At 47.1% G+C, this 18,799-nt stretch overlaps 1 protein-coding gene across 1 annotated transcript in view; it reads left to right on the top strand.

Moving 5' to 3' along the window:
• Nucleotides 1-2,580: 2,580 nt before the first annotated feature.
• LOC128888792 (uncharacterized) overlaps nt 2,581-18,799 on the top strand; it is a 91,380-nt gene continuing 75,161 nt past the window's right edge. The window contains exon 1 of the mRNA XM_054145921.1: nt 2,581-3,561. Coding sequence (XP_054001896.1) covers nt 3,501-3,561 — 61 coding nt within the window. The 5' untranslated portion in view covers nt 2,581-3,500. The remainder of the gene's footprint in view (nt 3,562-18,799) is intronic.

The raw sequence follows: 18,799 nt of genomic DNA on the forward strand, positions 1-18,799 counted from the left end.
GTTTCTTTCAAGAAAGAATTTGCATCGTTCAACCCTCCACGGAAAGGTTTGTCGACCCCTCCGGAACATAAGTCGACCAGGGGTTAATCGATAGATCCCCAGAGTTGTTCGAGGTCCGTCGAGCCCGAAAGACCCTTCACGTTCCTCCTCTCGCCCTCGTGGATGTTCCCAGAGTCCAGAGAGGAAGGAGTCTGCCTTTTTTAACGCGATCCAATTCTGCTCTTTTAATTGGAAGCAGATATCGTAAGTCCTCTGGCAGGCGTTTGAGGGGCCATGTGGGCCGAAACGAGGGAAAATAAATGAATGGAACAGACTTTGCGATAAGTTCGCCGACAGAAAAGGAACGAGGGGATGTTAGGGGGTTGTTGCTGTCCCGTTGGAATGCTGCGAGGCATCTCCGCCCGTAGAATTCTATCGAGGGGAGTCAAAGTGCCATCGAATGTGCCATTCATGGCTCTCCCTTTTTTTTCCCTCCGCTCGTATCGATTCGACTCGTCTCGTTTTTTACTTTTTTTTTTTCTCAGCGCCAACCGCCGCGTCGATTTTTCGGACAGGTGGTAATGAGCATTTTGTAGCCTCCGTTGAGGTGCGAACGCTTTATCGCGATGTACCGCCACTCTTGTGATCGATTAATACTGGCAATCGGGACTGGAAAGTCTGGCAACTATTGTGTGTTTTTCTTTTTTTTTTCTTTTAAGTTCTCTTTACATCGAAAGGAATCGAAACAATGGTATTTTTGATGGTATAAGTTCTGGGAGTAATATTTAATACGTTTTTATTTCTTCGCGTTTAAACAAAGTATCAATTATTTATAATCGGGTCTAATTGGGTAGAGTTCATTATTTTAGTATTTCAATAAAGTATTTAAGTACTCACGCGGATGTTTAATTAAAATTTAAATTGAAACCCTGCGGGTCCAATTGCGTAGAGTTCATTATTTTAGTATTTCAATAAAGTATTTAAGTACTCACGCAGATGTTTAATTAAAATTGAAAAGAAACGAAATGCTCCATCGCGGTGTATTCTAATTTTTTTTTTTCTCTCGCAAGTAGAAGACGCATACGTGCACCGCGAGAGATCCGCATACGTATATTATATAGCGTGCATACCGTCGCGTGTAACGTGTTTTGCATGGAAGAAGAAAGTTTCTAATTTTCCCTTCAAAGTAAACAAAAAAAAAAAAAAAAAAAAAAAAAAAAAGAGAGAAAGTTTCCCCACTCGTCACCGTGAAAAGAAAAATCATCAAAGGCGTTTCTTTGCGGGACCAACCTCGTCAGAAAAAAAAATCACGCTGAAGTAATTTAAATTTCAAGCTTTCCCTACGGAGCACAGGGTGGCTCGAGAACGTGTTCAAACGTGCATTATTCAGGGACTTATTTTCGCGCGAAAATGTAGTCCGGGCCGATTTCTCGCACGGACTTTCTCAAAGAAAATTTCCAGCTGCTCGATTATACTCGATAGGTTGCTACCATTCGAATAGTTGGCCACTCGGACACTATTCAAGCACTCGACCGTTCGAATACTCGACTATTCAAACAGTATTTGAACGTATATGATCGTTCGAATGCTCTTCAGATCCTTGGCTGTTCGAGTGCTACGCGGAGACTTTTCGCGCCGCGAAAAAAGGAAGCTCGAACGAAGACGCTTCCGGCGGCCACGCAGAAGGCGGAGTTTTTATCAAGAATCGAGTCACACAGGGATCGATCGTAGCGCGATAGAACACAGGAAACGCGTCGAACGTGGAAACCTTTGGCTGCGTTCACCTGCAGGAAATCTCATGATTGATGCCGGACGGGCACAATGTTGCCTGCGTATAATGCACATAGGACGGGCACAGTGTATACGGGGCCGATAACTGCCGCGTGAATGCATACTGCAATAACGTTGATGCGACTCGATATGTAAACGGTGGATATCTACGGGGAACGCGCTGCAGGGAAATTAAACGCGTTCCTGGCTTCGTCGAAGAAACATGGACCGTCCGAAATGATTTACTTTCACGATCGGGGATCGATGGCAATTTTCCTCGTTGTCCGATTTCGAATTCCCCGTTCGCTGTCGAATATATTCGTACGGCTATGTAACGAGCGAGCACGGCGATCTTTATTCAGGTGACCGAATGGACAAGTATTCGAGCACTCGGGAGATGTTCGAATGGTCGTTTTCCAATATCGAATAATACCGAAGTCGATAACAATTTTCTTGTTATAATATTCGCTACCTGTGAAATATTAGGTTGTCCGAAAAGTTTCTTTCGCTTTATTAACAAGTAATACGTCCACAATATTTTATGTTTTCCGTTACATTACTGAATCGTGCACGATTCATTTTGTTCCATTACTGTTACAACACGAATATCTATGAAATTAAGATCGTCTATTTATATAAACACGACCGCATCAAATAATTGAGCGCAACTCGCGAAAGAAACTCTCGGGACAACTTAATATTACAATTAATGGGAAGATAAATTTGTTTCCACGAAATCGAGAATGCAACGACGCGTTTACACTGAAATTTTTTAATAGCTTCGCAATCATGGTTGTTTAATTAAACTTTGCGCGTCGGTGCACGAGAGCGTGGCGTATTGAATAATACGATAGCCGGGAGAATTTTGACGGGAACCAATAAAATGATAATTAAATAACTTTGTCGGATAAAAGGGTACGAAACCAGCGTCGAGTTACGTTGCTGCGTGCAGTATCGAATTGTCAACGATTATCGTAAAACGGGAGATAACGTAAACATTCATCAACAACTCTCAGCAAGAGTATTTTCGATCCACGTCGAAGGAGGCCACGCCGAGCACGCCGAAAATTTGGAGTCGTCGGGGCGCGGGCGCAAGCACGTCACGCACACAGAACCGAAAATCAGGGGGGGCCACACAGGTGCGGAAGATAAGCGCGCGCGACGACGCGGATGGCGCGGCGCGGCTACCCTAGGCTAGGCGCGTCGCGTCGCCACTGCTGCAGCGTAACGTAGAAACTCAGTCCGACGGCGGCGCCGCACCAGACGTACGTGTCAGGACGCGCCTTTACGTTAGCCCTGCGATCGAACCTCGCGACCGATTGCGTTCGATCCCCCAGTGTCCCTCGAGATCGTCGAAACGATCGAACGCGAGAAGAGTCGCCGGAGAAAAGAAGGACCGAAAGAAAAAAAAAAAGAAGAAATTTAATTGGACGAATCGGGAAAATTGTACGCGAAGATATTTCGATCGATCTGTCCCGAGGAGGAGGAGAAAGTGGAGGATCGCGAGGGGGATCCTGGATCTCGCGGCTTTCGCGGAGTCAATCAACGAGGAAACGGATCCCCGTGGATCGAGAAGCAACGAGGATCGAGGGAACCGATTCGAGTCGGTGCAAGTGCGTTTTATCCTTAACTGTTTTCGTTTCGCGGGGCATCGTTGGTCCCGCCCCTCTGGGCGGCTCCTGCCTGGAAGGATCCTCGCCGCGAACTGACGGTGTCCTCCTCGCAGTACGAGCTCGGCACACGCCGCCAGGATGTTTTCGTCCTCGAGGGCTTTCCCGCCGATTTTCTTCGCGGCGCTCTTCGTCTGCATCGGTGAGTGATCCGTTTACAGGGACACCGCGGACCTAGCGATGTAACTCGCGCCGAATTGCTTCGGGTAAATCGAGGAAAGTGCGGGGGTTGTAACGTTATAGCTGTGTCACGTTTCTCCACGTCGAATCGTTGAAGAATGAGGTCGGAGTGCGGTTGGAAGAATTCGGCGCGTAACGATTTTTCTTGTGATAGTTTGCACGGCTAGCGCTGCTAGGATTGTTTAAATAATTGTCGAGTGCGCGAGACAGGACCTGATTCATTTTTAACGAAGCTTCGTTATCGTGTGAATTACTTGGAGGCAGATAAGCGTTAACTTATAGCAGAGGAAATTGGTGTTTTAAGGATTGGTGGAGGGTTGTTTCTTGAAAGAAAAATTGTATGAAAATCTACCTGCTCTGTGAAGCATACTCGAGGTTATGCAACGTGGTTCTGTAGTAACTCGGATAAAGTATCAATCATTGCCTCTATAGCTTCCACGAGTATGCCTTCTTACGACAAAGCGTACGAAGGTACGTACCACAGGACATGTTATCTGTGATAGATATCGCGATAGGTATGCAACTCGTTCCATGGTAAAATCGTTACGTCTGTGGCTTCCTGTAACGCGAGGGAACGACCGCGAGTGTGTTCGCCAAGTTTTCCTCTGAAGTCTGATTTGTGGTTCGATCGGCAGAAATATTATGAATCTTTTTGTCTGTGAAAAATCGTTACTCGAAGGCAGGTATTGTAATCCTTGATTTTCCCTAAATGCTCTATACTCGTCGCATCACATTCCCCTCGGCCCTTTCTTCTTCAAAATACCAGTGGCCACTTATGCAAATGCGAGTGGCTAGCCAGACACGAGTAAGTAGAGCGTGACCGTCTCTGGCCAGACCGAGGTATAGGCAATATATCCCAGGAAGGGAGAAAAATTAATTTTCGAAAAAATTGCAAACTTATCCGAATCCGACTTGACCGAGTCAATCCTCCCGATGTCCACCTATAGTAAAAAACACCATCCCTAAACGTATATCATCGATATTTGTAATGCCGTCGTAGGAAACGCTTCTTTCAAAAATATTCGACAAGTACTTCTTATTCTTATCGATACCCAACAAATAAATTCGCGTCGAACATTTCAAGTGGCCAATTCGTGGCTCACCTTGCCTGTTATTTTCGTTAAAAATGTACGAATTATAGATTGAATGTATAAATTACCCGGCAGTGAAGTGGAAAGGGTTGAACCGTTTGGGATTCGAAAACCAGATCAGTCGTCCTGTTTCCCTCCACCGACCGGAACAATTCCCACGAAAATAGGCTCGCAACGTCCTGGCGATGAAACGCGTCGAGGACTCCCCCGTCCCCCGCGGCCCATCCGCCGTAATGAATGGCATTACCTCCAACCTGAAGTTTGCGACCTAATCGAATTAGTCGTCAGGCGTGGTGGGGTGGTTCCAACTGAATTTTCGACTGTTCCCGGGTGGCGAAAGACAGAAATCGTAAACGAGAGAGAGGGGGAGAATCACTCGGAGCAAGAGTAACGGTCTGGATTAAAACGAATCGCTATGAAAAAAGAAAAGAGGCTGAAAGGCTCGAACAATCGGTTTACGAGTGGAACGCGATCTCGTAAAATAAAACTTAACGATCGTCGCCTCGCGTTAGGCGAGCTCGCGAAATCTATTTACGGTTTTCATTTCGACTTTAGTGCGAGGGGGCGGATCGTATTAAACGACTGGCCTTGTTGAATTGCCAGGCCGTACGGAACTGAGAAATCTTTTTATCGCTGGAGTCGTGGATCAAACGATCGGCTGGAGAATATTGGCTAGGAGGACGTCAGGAGTCGGCGAACAGTTCGATTTTCTGGATATGATTCATATATCGGAGCGCGTCGGAATTTCGTTGGACTTTCGTTCGTTTATTTTCGGAGATTAAGCCCATAGTTTTGCAACCTTCCCGAAGGAAAATTCGTGCACGAGATCGAAAGAGCACAAATCAAAGAATATGCCGTCCCCAGGCGTGTCGACCTGGATAGCTTCGAAACAGTACCCTAAGAAATAAGAAAAGGATAAGAAACGGGGCCTCGAAGTTCACTCTACAGAGATCCCAGCGAAAATCCGTAAACATCCGTAATTATACTCTGCAAGCACATCTCTATCGATCGAGGAATGTTTCGATCCAATGATCGATCACGTATTCATCCCCAGACTGTTTCTTGTTAACACATTTCCTCTCTCCAATGTTCGAAAAAAGATATATCGGGGTGGCCTGTTTCTAGCGCGCCCCGAACTCTTCGTATCCCTTTCAATTCTGTAAGATCATCTCAGTATTCAACGCACCCGCGGAGAAATACGACGAAGAACCACGTTAATTGCGAGATCCGTCAGACTCTCTCTTCCCTCTTTTATTCTTTTCACGAAGCGAATAGCAGAATTAATTCACGGCTATCGAGGAAGTTTCCAGCAGCGTTTCGCGATTCTGTAACGCAGACAGGGAATAATAACGGGTGTCAATTTATCATCGACAGACCCCGCGGTTGTATCGCCTTAAATAGCGTCAGTTCGCGATGCGCATAATGAGTATAGGTAGGCCTGGATTAGTGTTCGACGAGCAACTGCGGCGTTCCTTGGCTGGACACTCCGACACCGTTTCGGTGGGAAGGACAATTTTCGAGACTAAGCTGTCTCTAAGTGTCGTAATTTGCAAAGGGGGATTATCGAGGTCTCGACCGTTTAAGACTTGGGCGGTAAAGTACCGCTCTGGGCGACCTGGAATCGCGATGGAAGGCTACGAACCGCATTGAGAAATCCACTCGAGGTGTCTCTAGAACCGCTAATAAGGATCTCCAGCTGCTGTGGCGAATGATCGATAACGATGGAGACTCGGAGGATGAAACAAAACCGAGCTGAAGCAGAAGCCTGTCCAACGTATTGGCGGTCCTCTTTTTTTTCTTCGTCATTTTCGAGGCAATTCGCGCGATTTTCTGCATAATAATTTAGACGAATTTCGTCTATAGACATAGGAACGTACTTACGGGATTATATAGCACACATACGATCCTATAAATACTCGTGCCTTCTGTGCCTATTAAAGAAGTTTCATTGAATCAAATAGTATGTTTGATATTTCCAAATTAATTTTTTATTATAAATCCGTATATGAACAATCTTATATACGGGTATATATTTACGTATACATCGACATAGTTATACAAGCGTGCACTTGGAAACGTCAAACCTTTCACTTGATTCAAGCAAATTTTTTCAACAGACACAGAGTGTACGAATATTTATGCGACCGACTATACACGCATCGCGTAATATCGAATATCCTATATCAAATGTACGCCATACAATTTGATATAAATATTCGATAGACCTCAACCACCATGAATATTACCGAAAAGGAATCTATTTTTCACCGTCCGAGAAAAGTGTACCCCTCAACCTAGAAATTCGGTAGTCGAAGATTCCCTTCGCGCGGATCAGATACGTCCAAGATGATGGAATAACGTTGAAGCCGATCGTCGCGCGAGATCTGCTGCAACCCCGGTGATCTAGGTCAGCGGAGCCGATGATTTACGACGGCCCGTCGCGTGGGATCTCCTCGAGACGCGGTGCCCGTGAATTTTTTTTCCTTCGGACCTTCCCCGACGCAGAGAGGGCGACCTTTCATCGAAATTAACCGCGTCGAGCGCGAGCCAGGATGGGGATATATCGAACCGGGGGGCTGGTGGGGTGAGAGGGGGGAGGGGTCGGCTCTGTATGCATACTTTTTTCCCGCCCCCAGCCCTCTCTTGGACGTATTGACGTCGCGACACGCGGCTTAAAAATATTACATCCCGCCGTCACGGCTATATTGTACTCTTTGAGGTTGGATCGCGAACGCCGTGTCGGGGAGACGCGTAATTTCGGCCCCTAAATCGGGGTCTTTGCGCGCCAAAAGAGAACGGATCCCCTTGTTAAGGGGGTATCCTGAATCGGGAGGTCTAAAAAAAAAGCCGGTTTTCGTGAATTTGTTTAGTATGGAAAAAAAATAATTTAATTCTATCGAACTTTTTATCCTATTTTCATACGTACTTGAGTATGTCTGTAGAAATTTGTTCAACAAGAAATATTCACATTGAGTCGACTGCGACGCGCGTTTCTAGAGCACCTCACAATTAAAACCTCCTATCGCAAGATGCAGGTCGTAATTTTGGTTTGACACAAAAAAAAAAAAAACAACCAAAAGAAATTTTCATTTTCATACATGAGAACCTCGCCTTCGTAAAAAGGACGGGCACATATCTATACACGTATATATTCAAATTATATCGTTAATGTCAAATTTTCTTTATACGTAAAAAAAGTTTCAAGAACAGAAATAAATTGCATCTTGCTTAAAACGATATGCATTGGAAAAAAAAAACCTTGTCTGGACCAGACTTCACCCTCGAGGGACTCGTTCGTTGTTTCGCGTGCAATCTGTTCGAAACAGATATTTTTTTTAATGTAGCGAAGGGATTGATAGGGCGTCGATTATCCTAGTTCGAGATGAAATCGAGTAAATCGTCGCTCGTTTTCGCCAGGGATGTTTTATCTCGCCGCGAACGATTCGCCAAAGCCCATCGTGCAGGCGAAAGCGGTCTCATTCTTCTGGTTCTGGATCTTTGTGGACTGACCCCGGCACAATGCGACGCTTTAACGCCAACGTCCCTCCCTCCGGCCATCCCGCGGGACTGGGCAATCAGGTAATGGAGACCCGGTGAAAGGCATCGCGTCACTTTCCTCCCTCGCTCGTTCCCTCGACTCGTTTCTGTCCCTCACTTCGCTGTTTCCATTCGTACATTTAATAAGGGCAGGAACGTGCCCTCTTCGTGCGTGAACACTGAGCTTCGATCGTAAATACAAGGGCGGACAATTCAAGGCTTCTCACACGGTAGAATTCCAAAGAATCTTCCGAAGAAAATAGAATAACAAACCTCGAATCGTATTTCGTCATTCGAGTTCTCCGAATGTCGGTCGAAATTTCCGATCGAGAGCCAAGTATTTCGGGCGCAGAGGTTCTCGCGGACTCGATTTCACGTCGAGTCGAATGTCACGAGTCCGTAGCATGAAACGATGGCCGTTTTACGTGGCGGTTCTGCGCGGAGGAAAGTTCGAGAGGCGCAGATGTGTTTAAGAGTGCCATGGTGGTGGTGGGCGAAAAGCGGGTGTGCTTCGACTCGAATGAGTCGGCGAAACGTACGCAGAGAGTTTCCCTCTGTGATCCACGACCGAACGTGCTGGAGACACTGCTCAAAAGACAGAAGGTAAACGGATAAAGCACTAAGCTCTACAGAGAGAGTCGCAGACGAGAGGAGGGTCCACGCGGTGCTAGAGTAACTCGATAAGAAAAAGAGAAATCAGGTTAGGTGGGAGCAGCAAGAGACGCTAGCTCGCGTGCGTTAAATATAATTAATCGTCGATAGGCATTCTCCTGGAAATATTTTAATTGTTCCTTGAAGGATTTAATGATCACTTTCGAAACGAAGCCAATAACTTTCATATTTTTGCGACGGTATGAAGATGCTGCGCAATATTCCGAAGTTGCCGAGCAAACGTGTATTCCTTGTACCACAGTTAGTCAAGTTATTGTTAATGAACGTTTAGAGTTACTGTTCGTGTAATAAACCCTATGCACACAATGAATTCAATACATTCCATTATAATTATTGTACGCATACCATTAACCATCTGCAAACACTTGAGTGGTTGCGCGTGCCCTATTCTCGATTAGAAACTTACCCTCGATCCTGCGATAAAGAATGCGCATTTAATTTTTGCGACAGGGTTTTTTTCAGCCTCTCGACGCCCAGCCAGCCGACGCGTCGCCAGGTCGTGGTAATTGCTAGAAAACTCACGCTGCCGTCTGTTTCCAACGTTTTAATTCCATTCGCGGTCAGTCGTGGCCGTCCATTTTTAACGCTTTAATTCCATTCGCTGATAGCGGCACGGTGGCTTAAGCCATAGCTAATGATTTTCCTCAACGACGACTCTCTTCTGGGTCTTCCAGGGCTCTCGCGCGGACCATCGCGTTATTTATTTAGCGTTATTCCTCGTCGCATTTTCGTATTCGTGACTTTTGAAACGAGGTCAAAGGATCTTTGTTCGCAACAGAAACAACGATAATCTCGTTGAATGAGTAATTTTCAATCGTCGCGCACGATACCTCGACACGATTAGGTTCGCGTAACGGTGGCTCTGGGGCGGACGTCATGAAATTATAATTTACGGCAATCAGTATCCATCGGGCTGTGTGTATCATTCGCCTCGATAGGACGAGCAAGCAGCTGCATAATCTAACTGGACGGCGAATTGGCCCGCGATGCATTCGGATTGCTGTCTGCGCATTCAGAGCCGACGTGTTTCGTGCGTTTCGCGGTTTCCCCTTCGCTTCGTCGTCGCATTGTTCGGTGCTAGTTGCTCGTTCCGCGTGCGTCGATAATCTTCCGTACGTAACTGTTATTTCGTTCGAATTCCGAACGTTATCGGCGCTCCAGCGGGACGGAAAGGCTGCCCAGATAGAGACGGAGCCCCGAAAACGGAATTCTCGCGCCCAATCGGCCCCGATCGCGCCGAATTGGAACGCCAGGATTTGGGGGTGAAAAAATTGAAATCGACGCTCGAGAGTCGTTCCATTAAATTGGAAACGACGATCGGTTTAAGCATTGTTATTGACAACCGGTGCACTTGGATTTATTCGTGTCGAAGTCTCCGCTTGCGTTTTCTTACGAAGCGTGTGTGATTCGTAAACGTTCTATGCAGAGGATAAAAAAAAGTTTCACTCGGGTCGGTCGAGAATAGTGGAAGTTAAAGAGGAATCGCGAAACACACAGAGGGTATTGCCGCGTTTGGGGGTCAAAAGTGCCCTTAGACCGATTTGGATAGGTTACCAAAAAAGACTAATCTGTGCCAAGTTTCAAGTCCCTATCTCATGGGGGAGTAAACAAGAAAAAAACAAAAATCACGTTTTTTACTTTGTAGCGCTTAGAATCTCCTTCCTCTCCAATCGTATTTTTCGCTTCGCTCGATATTATTGTACCTTGCGAAATCTGTTAAATTGTTCCATCGAGTGCGTCGCATAGCTACATCGCGCAGAATGTTACCAGAGGTTCCCAAAAGACCGGAATCCGGAGCTGGATAGTTTCGCGGTTATCTAGCTTCCTTCGCGCAACAAACTGTTCGGAAGTTTTACGCGCTCGTATTGTTCTCCGGCCAGTGTTCCGGCACACTCTAAGGACGAAATTCTTCCTGGACTTGTAAATTCCGTCGTTGGGAAAAACTCTTGGTAAAACACCGAACGGTATACCGGCGCAATCCGCGATTCAGGATGACCTAGTATTATAGTATTACAAGTAGACGGGCGGATTTTATACAACTACGGTGTTCTTCGAAACAAAAAATTTTTATTACCGAGAACTTTTGTTTATCCCGGTGCGGCCAACCGCGAAGATCCTGGTTTCGGCTTTTGTCCTGGCGATGGTTCCCGGGAGTGTTACTTTTATAGAGGCGCGGAGGTTATCGTCGTTCGCCCGCGAGGGTTTAATTCGGCGGGACAATGCGAGTTTCCGAGGAATGAACCGTGACTGGCTTCTGCTCCGAGGGAATTGCGCCATTTTGAAAGTGCCTCGCCTATTCCGCAATCGGTTAGTGGGAAAGTTCGATTCGAACGCCTCTCCGGGTCCCGACGATTTGCCTTTTACGAGGCACGTGGGTTCTCTTGAGCTTGAATTAACGTTTTGTCCCATCGTCGAGCCGAATTTGAAAATCAGAGGAGACCCCGAGGTCGCGGTGCTCGTTCGTTTTATGCATTTTCGGACGGATCGTTTCCTCTGCGAGCGTCGCTAACTAGGCTGTGGTAGATAAATTCGTAATCGAGAGGTAGTTGGACTGTTTTTGTGCCTTGACCTCGGTATTTGTTCGTCCTAATGTCTGCTATGTTTATTCGGTAATTGGAAAGAAACTAGAACCGTCGAAACGCGACCGTGATTGATGGTATCCTTTGATTCATCGAACTCGATCAACGGTTTTCAGAAATGACGTCTGAGAACTGCTGTATCGGAATTCCAGTAGCTCCCATCGCCTCGTGAACGATGAGCAAGATTACGGGGGGAAAGAAAGGGAAGGAATCGCGATCCATCACGGTTAAAATACAGTTACTTTTTATTCAGAATCAGATTCCCCTCGCTGGATTTTTCAATGCATGTATTATTTGGTCAGACGTCGCCAGTAGAATGGCGTAGGCGAGAATCCGTGCAGCGGTACTGGGTCAGACGTCTACAGTAGAATATGACCGTGCTTGGTCGGACGCCTCGGAAAATATGGGATTCGGTTCGGGAATAACTTTGTACTTTTTCCGTTGATCAAATGAAGCAGTGTACTTTCGAACTTTAGATATTAACTATAGATCAGTCCTGGGCACTTTTGGTTCTTATTTTATTTTTATAGTGTTATATTCGTACGCATGCGACTGTGCACGTTTAAACTTTCTCTGTGTATTCTCTGTAAACACACTTTCCACGTTGACCGTACACCGTGAATTATTGCTAGAAAATTGTTTGCATATCATGTTTCGAGTGTGTATTTGGTAACATCGTTTCGTAGAGGAACTACGGGATCGTTTTGAAGCAACATTTGGAAAACATTTATGACGAGATATTAAAGAGTAGATATTAAAAAGTAATAGTACTTCGGATACAACGGAGAAATTACTATGTAGCTAGATTAATATCTCATCTACCAAGGTTGCTAACAGAAATGACAAGAGCACACTTGTGACAACTTATTTCGTTACATTAATGAAAAGAAGATTGAATTGCTTTTCTCTTATTACTGATGAAGCATTCAATAAAATATATTCTCTGATGCAACAGAAACTAAATATAGAAACATAAATGACATTCATTAATAGATTCGTAACTTTTTTTAGATACTTACTCCAGTTAAGGAAGTGTTCACACACTCTTAGTATAGTTGCATACGAATCGTCGAAAACAGCGTAGAAGAGTCCTAAAAAGTTTAAAATTTTTTAAAATGGTTTCCCGGACGTCTTACCTATGCAAGTTATTTCGCTTTATTTATGTACGAGGCTATCGCAGTTTTATACTGCCCCGGGCCGCCGAAGGGAAGATGTATTTGCAGGGCACAGATCGTAAAAAAGTTTACGATGCGCACTCGTCTTTAACTGCGACCGCAAGCCAGGTCTTGGAGCTCTCTACTCGGTCAGCGAGAAGTAGCCATCGCCACGATCACCCATATCTGGAAGTTTGCTCGTACGGTTCCTCTCGAGTACCCCTAGCCGCAGAAGAAGCCTTCCTCTCTTCGTGGCCCGGGATCCCTTGCCCAAGATCCCTCCCCTCTCTTTCGTTTTATTTTTAAAGAGGTCTGAAGAGTTCGCCGTCTAGCAATTTCGACGAACCAGAGCTCCCCATTCGCATGGATATCCTCTCTCAGCAGATCCGTCGGCGCACGACGCCTGTCCAATTACTGAAAATTCACTCCCCGTTTCCTCGTCGACGGTGAATGAGATCAGAGGATCTTCAGCCCCGAAATGCGAGCTTTCTCTGCCTGCTTTAATATACAGCCCCGCATTTCCATGGTTTCGCTCGAAAGCGTCGCGAATCTTCCCTGCGAGCGTTCGTCACGTCGCGAGTAGAGGATACTCCCAATCACTCGCGAAGAGGAAGGCCGGGAGAACGTTTCCTGATAACGGAGTTTCAACTCCAGCGCGCTTTTACCTGGCATACCCCTAAATCGCGGCACTCGACAGCCTGTATTTGTAACCGATTCCATTTCGCTGCTCAGTATTTGGAGTATTTGCTCCGTTAAGGAGCTGAACCGTTGAAGTGCTTTGACGGAGGAATATTCGGTTGGTGTTCGAGTGCTACGGATCAATTTCGACGAGTTCCGCGTGGGACTGTTCAAGTTTGAGCATCCCGGTTGAAAAATTTTCAACGATACCATATACCACAGCACTCAACCTCTCCTCGCAATATCCAAATCACCACAAAACATTCCCCTAACAACCCTGTTCATCCAACGCCCTTTCAGATAACCGAAAATCGTCGGCAGGACATTCGTTACACCCGGGTGAACAAGACTAGACCCGAATTCCGCGCGCAAGCTGGGTCCAGAAAAGCTGCGCGGATTAGTCGCGAGATCTCCGGGGCCGATTCCAATTACAGTTCCATTTCGGGACACGTGCACCGCTCGAAGCCCGGCCGCATAAAGCCTGACGAATCGGAGTCGAAGTAAAACGTATTGCTGGAATTTACGACGAGTTATCGGCCCGACAGGGGGAACGCACGCCGGGCGAAATTTCGAGGGGAAAACTGGGTCGGAGGCGTTCGCTCGACGGCGATCGAACTTTCCAGTTTCCGGGAGGACGCCTCTTCCGATGACTGGCGCGAAGTTTTTAAGCCGACCGCGGACTGTCTAGAGCTCCTTCTGCCTGCCGCGGGAATTCAACCGTGACGAGAGGAAAGGGCGGGAGGCCCGAAAAAGGCCCGGGTAAACACCGTTCCGCGACTTTAACGAACGAGTCGCGACGCGCGAACGGGCGCCGCGCAAGAAGAGGAATAATACACGGCGGCGAGAAAGGAACGGTTCGTTGAATGGCACCGCTCGACAAACACGTAAAACGTCGCGTTTATGGCGCGCCATTCACCCCCCGTTCCCGTAACAAACGAGACGAAAATAACCCTCGACCCCACGAGTACCGCACCGAGCATCATTTCGTCGCGGATGCACTTAAAGGGGAGCTTCCCGATCCTGTCCTCCGACTCTATTTATTCCGCGGGACTACTCGCGAGTGTAGACGATTTCGAAAACTGGAACGAGTGCTGGCTTTTCCTGCGCTGAGGCTGTGTGTGTGTGTGTGTGTGGGGGGGGGGGGGGAGAAAAATTGACGGGGCGGAAAAGTTGAGGGTTGAAATTTGCGGACGTCTTTACGCGCGTTTCTTTTCCGATGATTACTCGAATCGTTCAGTATTCGAGTTGTATTCCTCGAACATTCGAGTACCTAACGATTCGACGTAGCCCGAGTCCTCGTACAGTTTGGTACAGTTCGGTTCTCCTGTTTCCACGTTCGCCGATTCCATCACTACTCGATCGTTTCGGATTTCGCACGAATATCCCAAGAAACGTCGCAACCGTCCGAGTCCAATCGGGATGATAAATTTGTTTGCGATGCGCCGCCAACGTAAAATGATTTCACGAGTTGTTCGCGAACAGAAATCCACGGAGATTGTCTTCGATCATTGGGCGAGATTTAATCAAACCCGAGCCGAACGAGCGCGCCAAGTTCTCGAATAAATTAGCCAGCGATGTGAACAAATGGGAATGGCTCCGGAGTCAAAAATATCGTCTTCTCCTCTGGCACGAATGCAATATTCCTCCCATTATCGGGGTACCTTCTTCTAGCACGAGGACGGGGTCGATTCGTCGAGTCGCGAACTTTTCGTCCCTTCGTCTCGTACGAGATTCAATTATCAATCAGAAGTCCGGGACGTTTCCGACGTTCTCCTAGCAGACCGACGCTCGGCGTTCGTCTTTATCAACTCGGAGGAGGATTTGCGCGAAGGCGGGAATGGACAAACGGGAGAGTCAGGGACGCAGCTTGCACCCTACGTCACGACAGGTCGATGCTGACCTATTAGCTTAAAGTAATTTCCGTTTAATTTTGGCTCCTGCCGACTCGCGATCGCGCGCGACGATGCTTCGTGTGCCCTTCCTCCCCTTTCGCTCTCGTCTGGCTCTTTCTCGTTCGGCCGTGAGCGCCGTTCGATTAACGATCCGGCGATACCCCGCTCGCGTTAATAATGTCCAGATAATGAGCCGTATTTCGTCCCGATCTTCGTTGGCCCGACGCGCGATTAAAAGGTTGAAGCGATTTACAGCGCGCGTCTCCGATCGGTTGTTACAGCGTTCCGATAATTGGTGCTCGGCCCCTCCGGCGCGTTTAACCGTGCCACTGGCGTCGGGAATTATTTGTTGGAGGAAGTCGTTATCGCGTAATCCGATAACGAGCCGAAACGTACGGCGGAGAACCTTTCGGTTCGCCGCGGCCACCGAGCGGGTTGGTTTAAACGTTGCGCTTTCTCTACCGAGAGCATAATTTAATAGACTTCCGATTAATGGAGCTGCGTACTTCCGAATCGGTGTCGTGTACGAGGAAGACATTTCTATTAGCCGGACACGATCGGTAACCACAGTGTTGGTATTGCAAGAATTAGCTGGTCGGCGTTCTTGGACGGCACACGAGCATTGTTGCTTTTTTCTTTAAAGCTTTTCTTTAAAGTTTAGCAGAGTGTCGTGTCATCGACAACCGGCGACGAACAGACAGTCGCCCGGCAGATTTAGCGAGAGTCAGTCGTTCGGAATAAAAGTAATATTAACAGGAATTTATGTTGATTTACGATACCTATCCCAAAAATACGCTTTACAGTATCAAGTGTAATCTGGTCAATACAAAGCGACTTTTTGAAGTCTGACAGGGACAGCAGATCGTATTAGTAGAACGAACTAGTATTAAGCCAGAAGAACTTGGTAGCAAGTACTCTACCTAGAAAAGAATAGAATATCAAATAGAATGCGTGTGTTTCTGGTTAGACGAGGCTCCTGTAGGGTGGACGTTCGCGTAACGCGCCTAAACGAACGACCCACGCGTCGAAATAACGTTATTAACCCAGAAAGGGCTTAGGGTGAATTTACTCCGAAAATATCACAGTTACGTGAGGTTGTGCCGATAAAAGTTTCGAGGCTGCGAACGGGCCGACGATAATTGATCGCGTCAGCGGAGCACGTAACCAACGTTGCAAACCGATGAGAAACGAGCGTCTGAGGTGGGGAAGCCTGTGCAAAAAAATCCTCATTTCAACCCCTCTCCCGACGCCTCTGTCGCGAACGCTCACCCCCATCCTCCCCTCTGTCGTTCACGTCGAAAACTTGATAAAACTTCCGGCGAAATTTCCAGACGCTCGCCTCGCCGTCGCGGAACCTCGCGACATAATCTTTTCCTTGTCAGGCCCTGTTCCGTTTCCTGGCGCGATGACGTCGCTGTCGGGCGCTTCCTGGCGCGGGACGAGCCCGAAACGCGAAATAATGGGCTCCGTGCTCTTTATTGGAGCTGGGACAAATTGCTCGGCTACCTGGAATTCCGCGGAATCGTCCTGTTGACCCGTTGGTCGCGGAACGGGTCCTCCATTTGTCCTGTTAATTCGTTGAGAAGCTTTCCACACTCGTGGAGAACGCAAAGGGTGGACGGAGTACTTATTGCTCCGGTTGCGAAATACCGTGGGGTGGAATGGATTTATCGGTGATTTAATCTCGACGTTTCCTTCATTAACTAAGCGTCTTAGTGTACTTTTGATTGCCTGGCTCGTGCTTCGGTCACCAGGGTCTGTCTCGCCTCGCCTCTGTTGAAGCTGTAAATATTTGTTCGTTATGTAGAGTTTACGGGTCCTTGTCGATTAGTTTGTTGGCTCGAGGTAACGTCTACGGGCTTCCTCAGGAGCATCGCTGCTCTTGGGCCTCGACACAACCATGCATTAACGATTTGATTGTCCGAAAGCACATTCTCTCTCCGTATTCCCCTGAATTTACGCCGTGGCTAGTTTAATATTGTCCGTCGAGATTCGTTCGAGATTAATCTTTCTTTATTGACCCCGCACCGTGAGAACTTCCGCATAAAGTCGCGCTCCGAAATCATAAGTTACGTCGCCTTCCATCAAGCCCAGAGATGAGCTCCGGGGAGAAGTTATTTCGTGCACTCATCCGCGCTTCGCTGCTTCTATTTCGTTCGCGTTTATCCGCGAGCATAACGTCCCTGACTTCCGAGGCTCGCCTTGTGCTGACCAGGCAACGTTATCTGCTTTCGTGTTATTGCAGTTACGGCTGCCGATCAGTTACAGCGCCGGTAACGTGGATTAATAACAAACTCGATCTTGGCCGAAGGAAAATTTGCACGAACGAGAGATAAGGGAAAACGAACGGGTCCCAGGCGACGACATGGTTAACTTACAAGAGTGCCGGTGCGTCCACGATGATTTCATGAGATGATAATGCCATGGAAATGTGGCTCCTTGGATGTTTTATTAAAAAGTTACCGAAAATTATTCGAGCTGCGGGCGACGATGACGGCTCTTTATGATTTGGTGCTGTTCTGGACCACCTTTTGTCTGTATTTTCTAACGACAGATTCGGCGTGAAGAAGGGGAATGGGTAGGACGCAGTTAAGCACGAGAGGAGGGTTGAAACTAGGTTGAAACGTAGTAGATGGCATGCAACGGTAAATAAATTTCGCGATTAAACATGAAACACGCGAATTACGAGCGTGCATACTCGGGCAGGGTCAGTAGGATAGGTCCGTGTTGGGTCAGACAGGATTGGATACGTTTGCACCTTCGCGGTAGATTAAAATTGCAAACTGTGCAGTATTAATTAGGCGATTCGTACTATTTTGGTTGCTATATGACGAAGGGAATGAAAGGTGGAAAGGGTCGAGAATATTAACCAAGAGGAGGCGAATCACTGTCTAGTTATAATTAACGTCGACCTGAAATTACGTGCCTTGGGAGGCTACTAGAAGACAGCTCGCTCCCATTGCTCGGTGCTGAGACGACGAACAGTTGGATTCAACCAAAACCGCGATAGGGTAGGCCCATAATCGACTTCATTCCGCGGCTCGGGAGTCCGATCTTCGCCGACGGCTATTCCCACTTGGGAAACTCAATTTTCTCCTTTCTCACCGGCTTTCCTCGCCGTCTCTCCCTCCCGTCCATGCCATACTTTCTTCTCCACGGATTAAAAATCCTTCCAGATTTATCGCGACTAACGGTGCATTTGTCAAGATGAGTTACGAGCAAACCGTGTATGTTAACGGGACGTGGAGAGGTTGAGAAATAGTTTCCAAGTTTTTTTTCTTTTCTGAAAAACCCTCCTAGTATCCTTCCGGACACCCGTTTGGCTATTTTATAACGATTAAAACGTTCAAGAATGCTTTAGTTAGGATATAGGTATTCGTGCACGAGCATGCATGTATCGCGCTTTTCCTGAAATATTCTTGCGAAACTTCGAATGTAGGTCAGTCCTCGCTTGACGTCATTACTGTCTGTTATCGATGTATATTATATCAGCGTTTCGTTTTTATTGGGAGTCGCGTGACGACCGAAATCGTGCACAGAAAGAAAACCGCGGTTTCGTCGCGTCCGATCGCGATGGTAATAAATCATCAGGCTCGC

The sequence above is a fragment of the Hylaeus anthracinus genome, unplaced genomic scaffold, assembly GCF_026225885.1.
Source record: "Hylaeus anthracinus isolate JK02 unplaced genomic scaffold, UHH_iyHylAnth1.0_haploid 0, whole genome shotgun sequence".
NCBI lineage: Eukaryota > Metazoa > Arthropoda > Insecta > Hymenoptera > Colletidae > Hylaeus > Hylaeus anthracinus.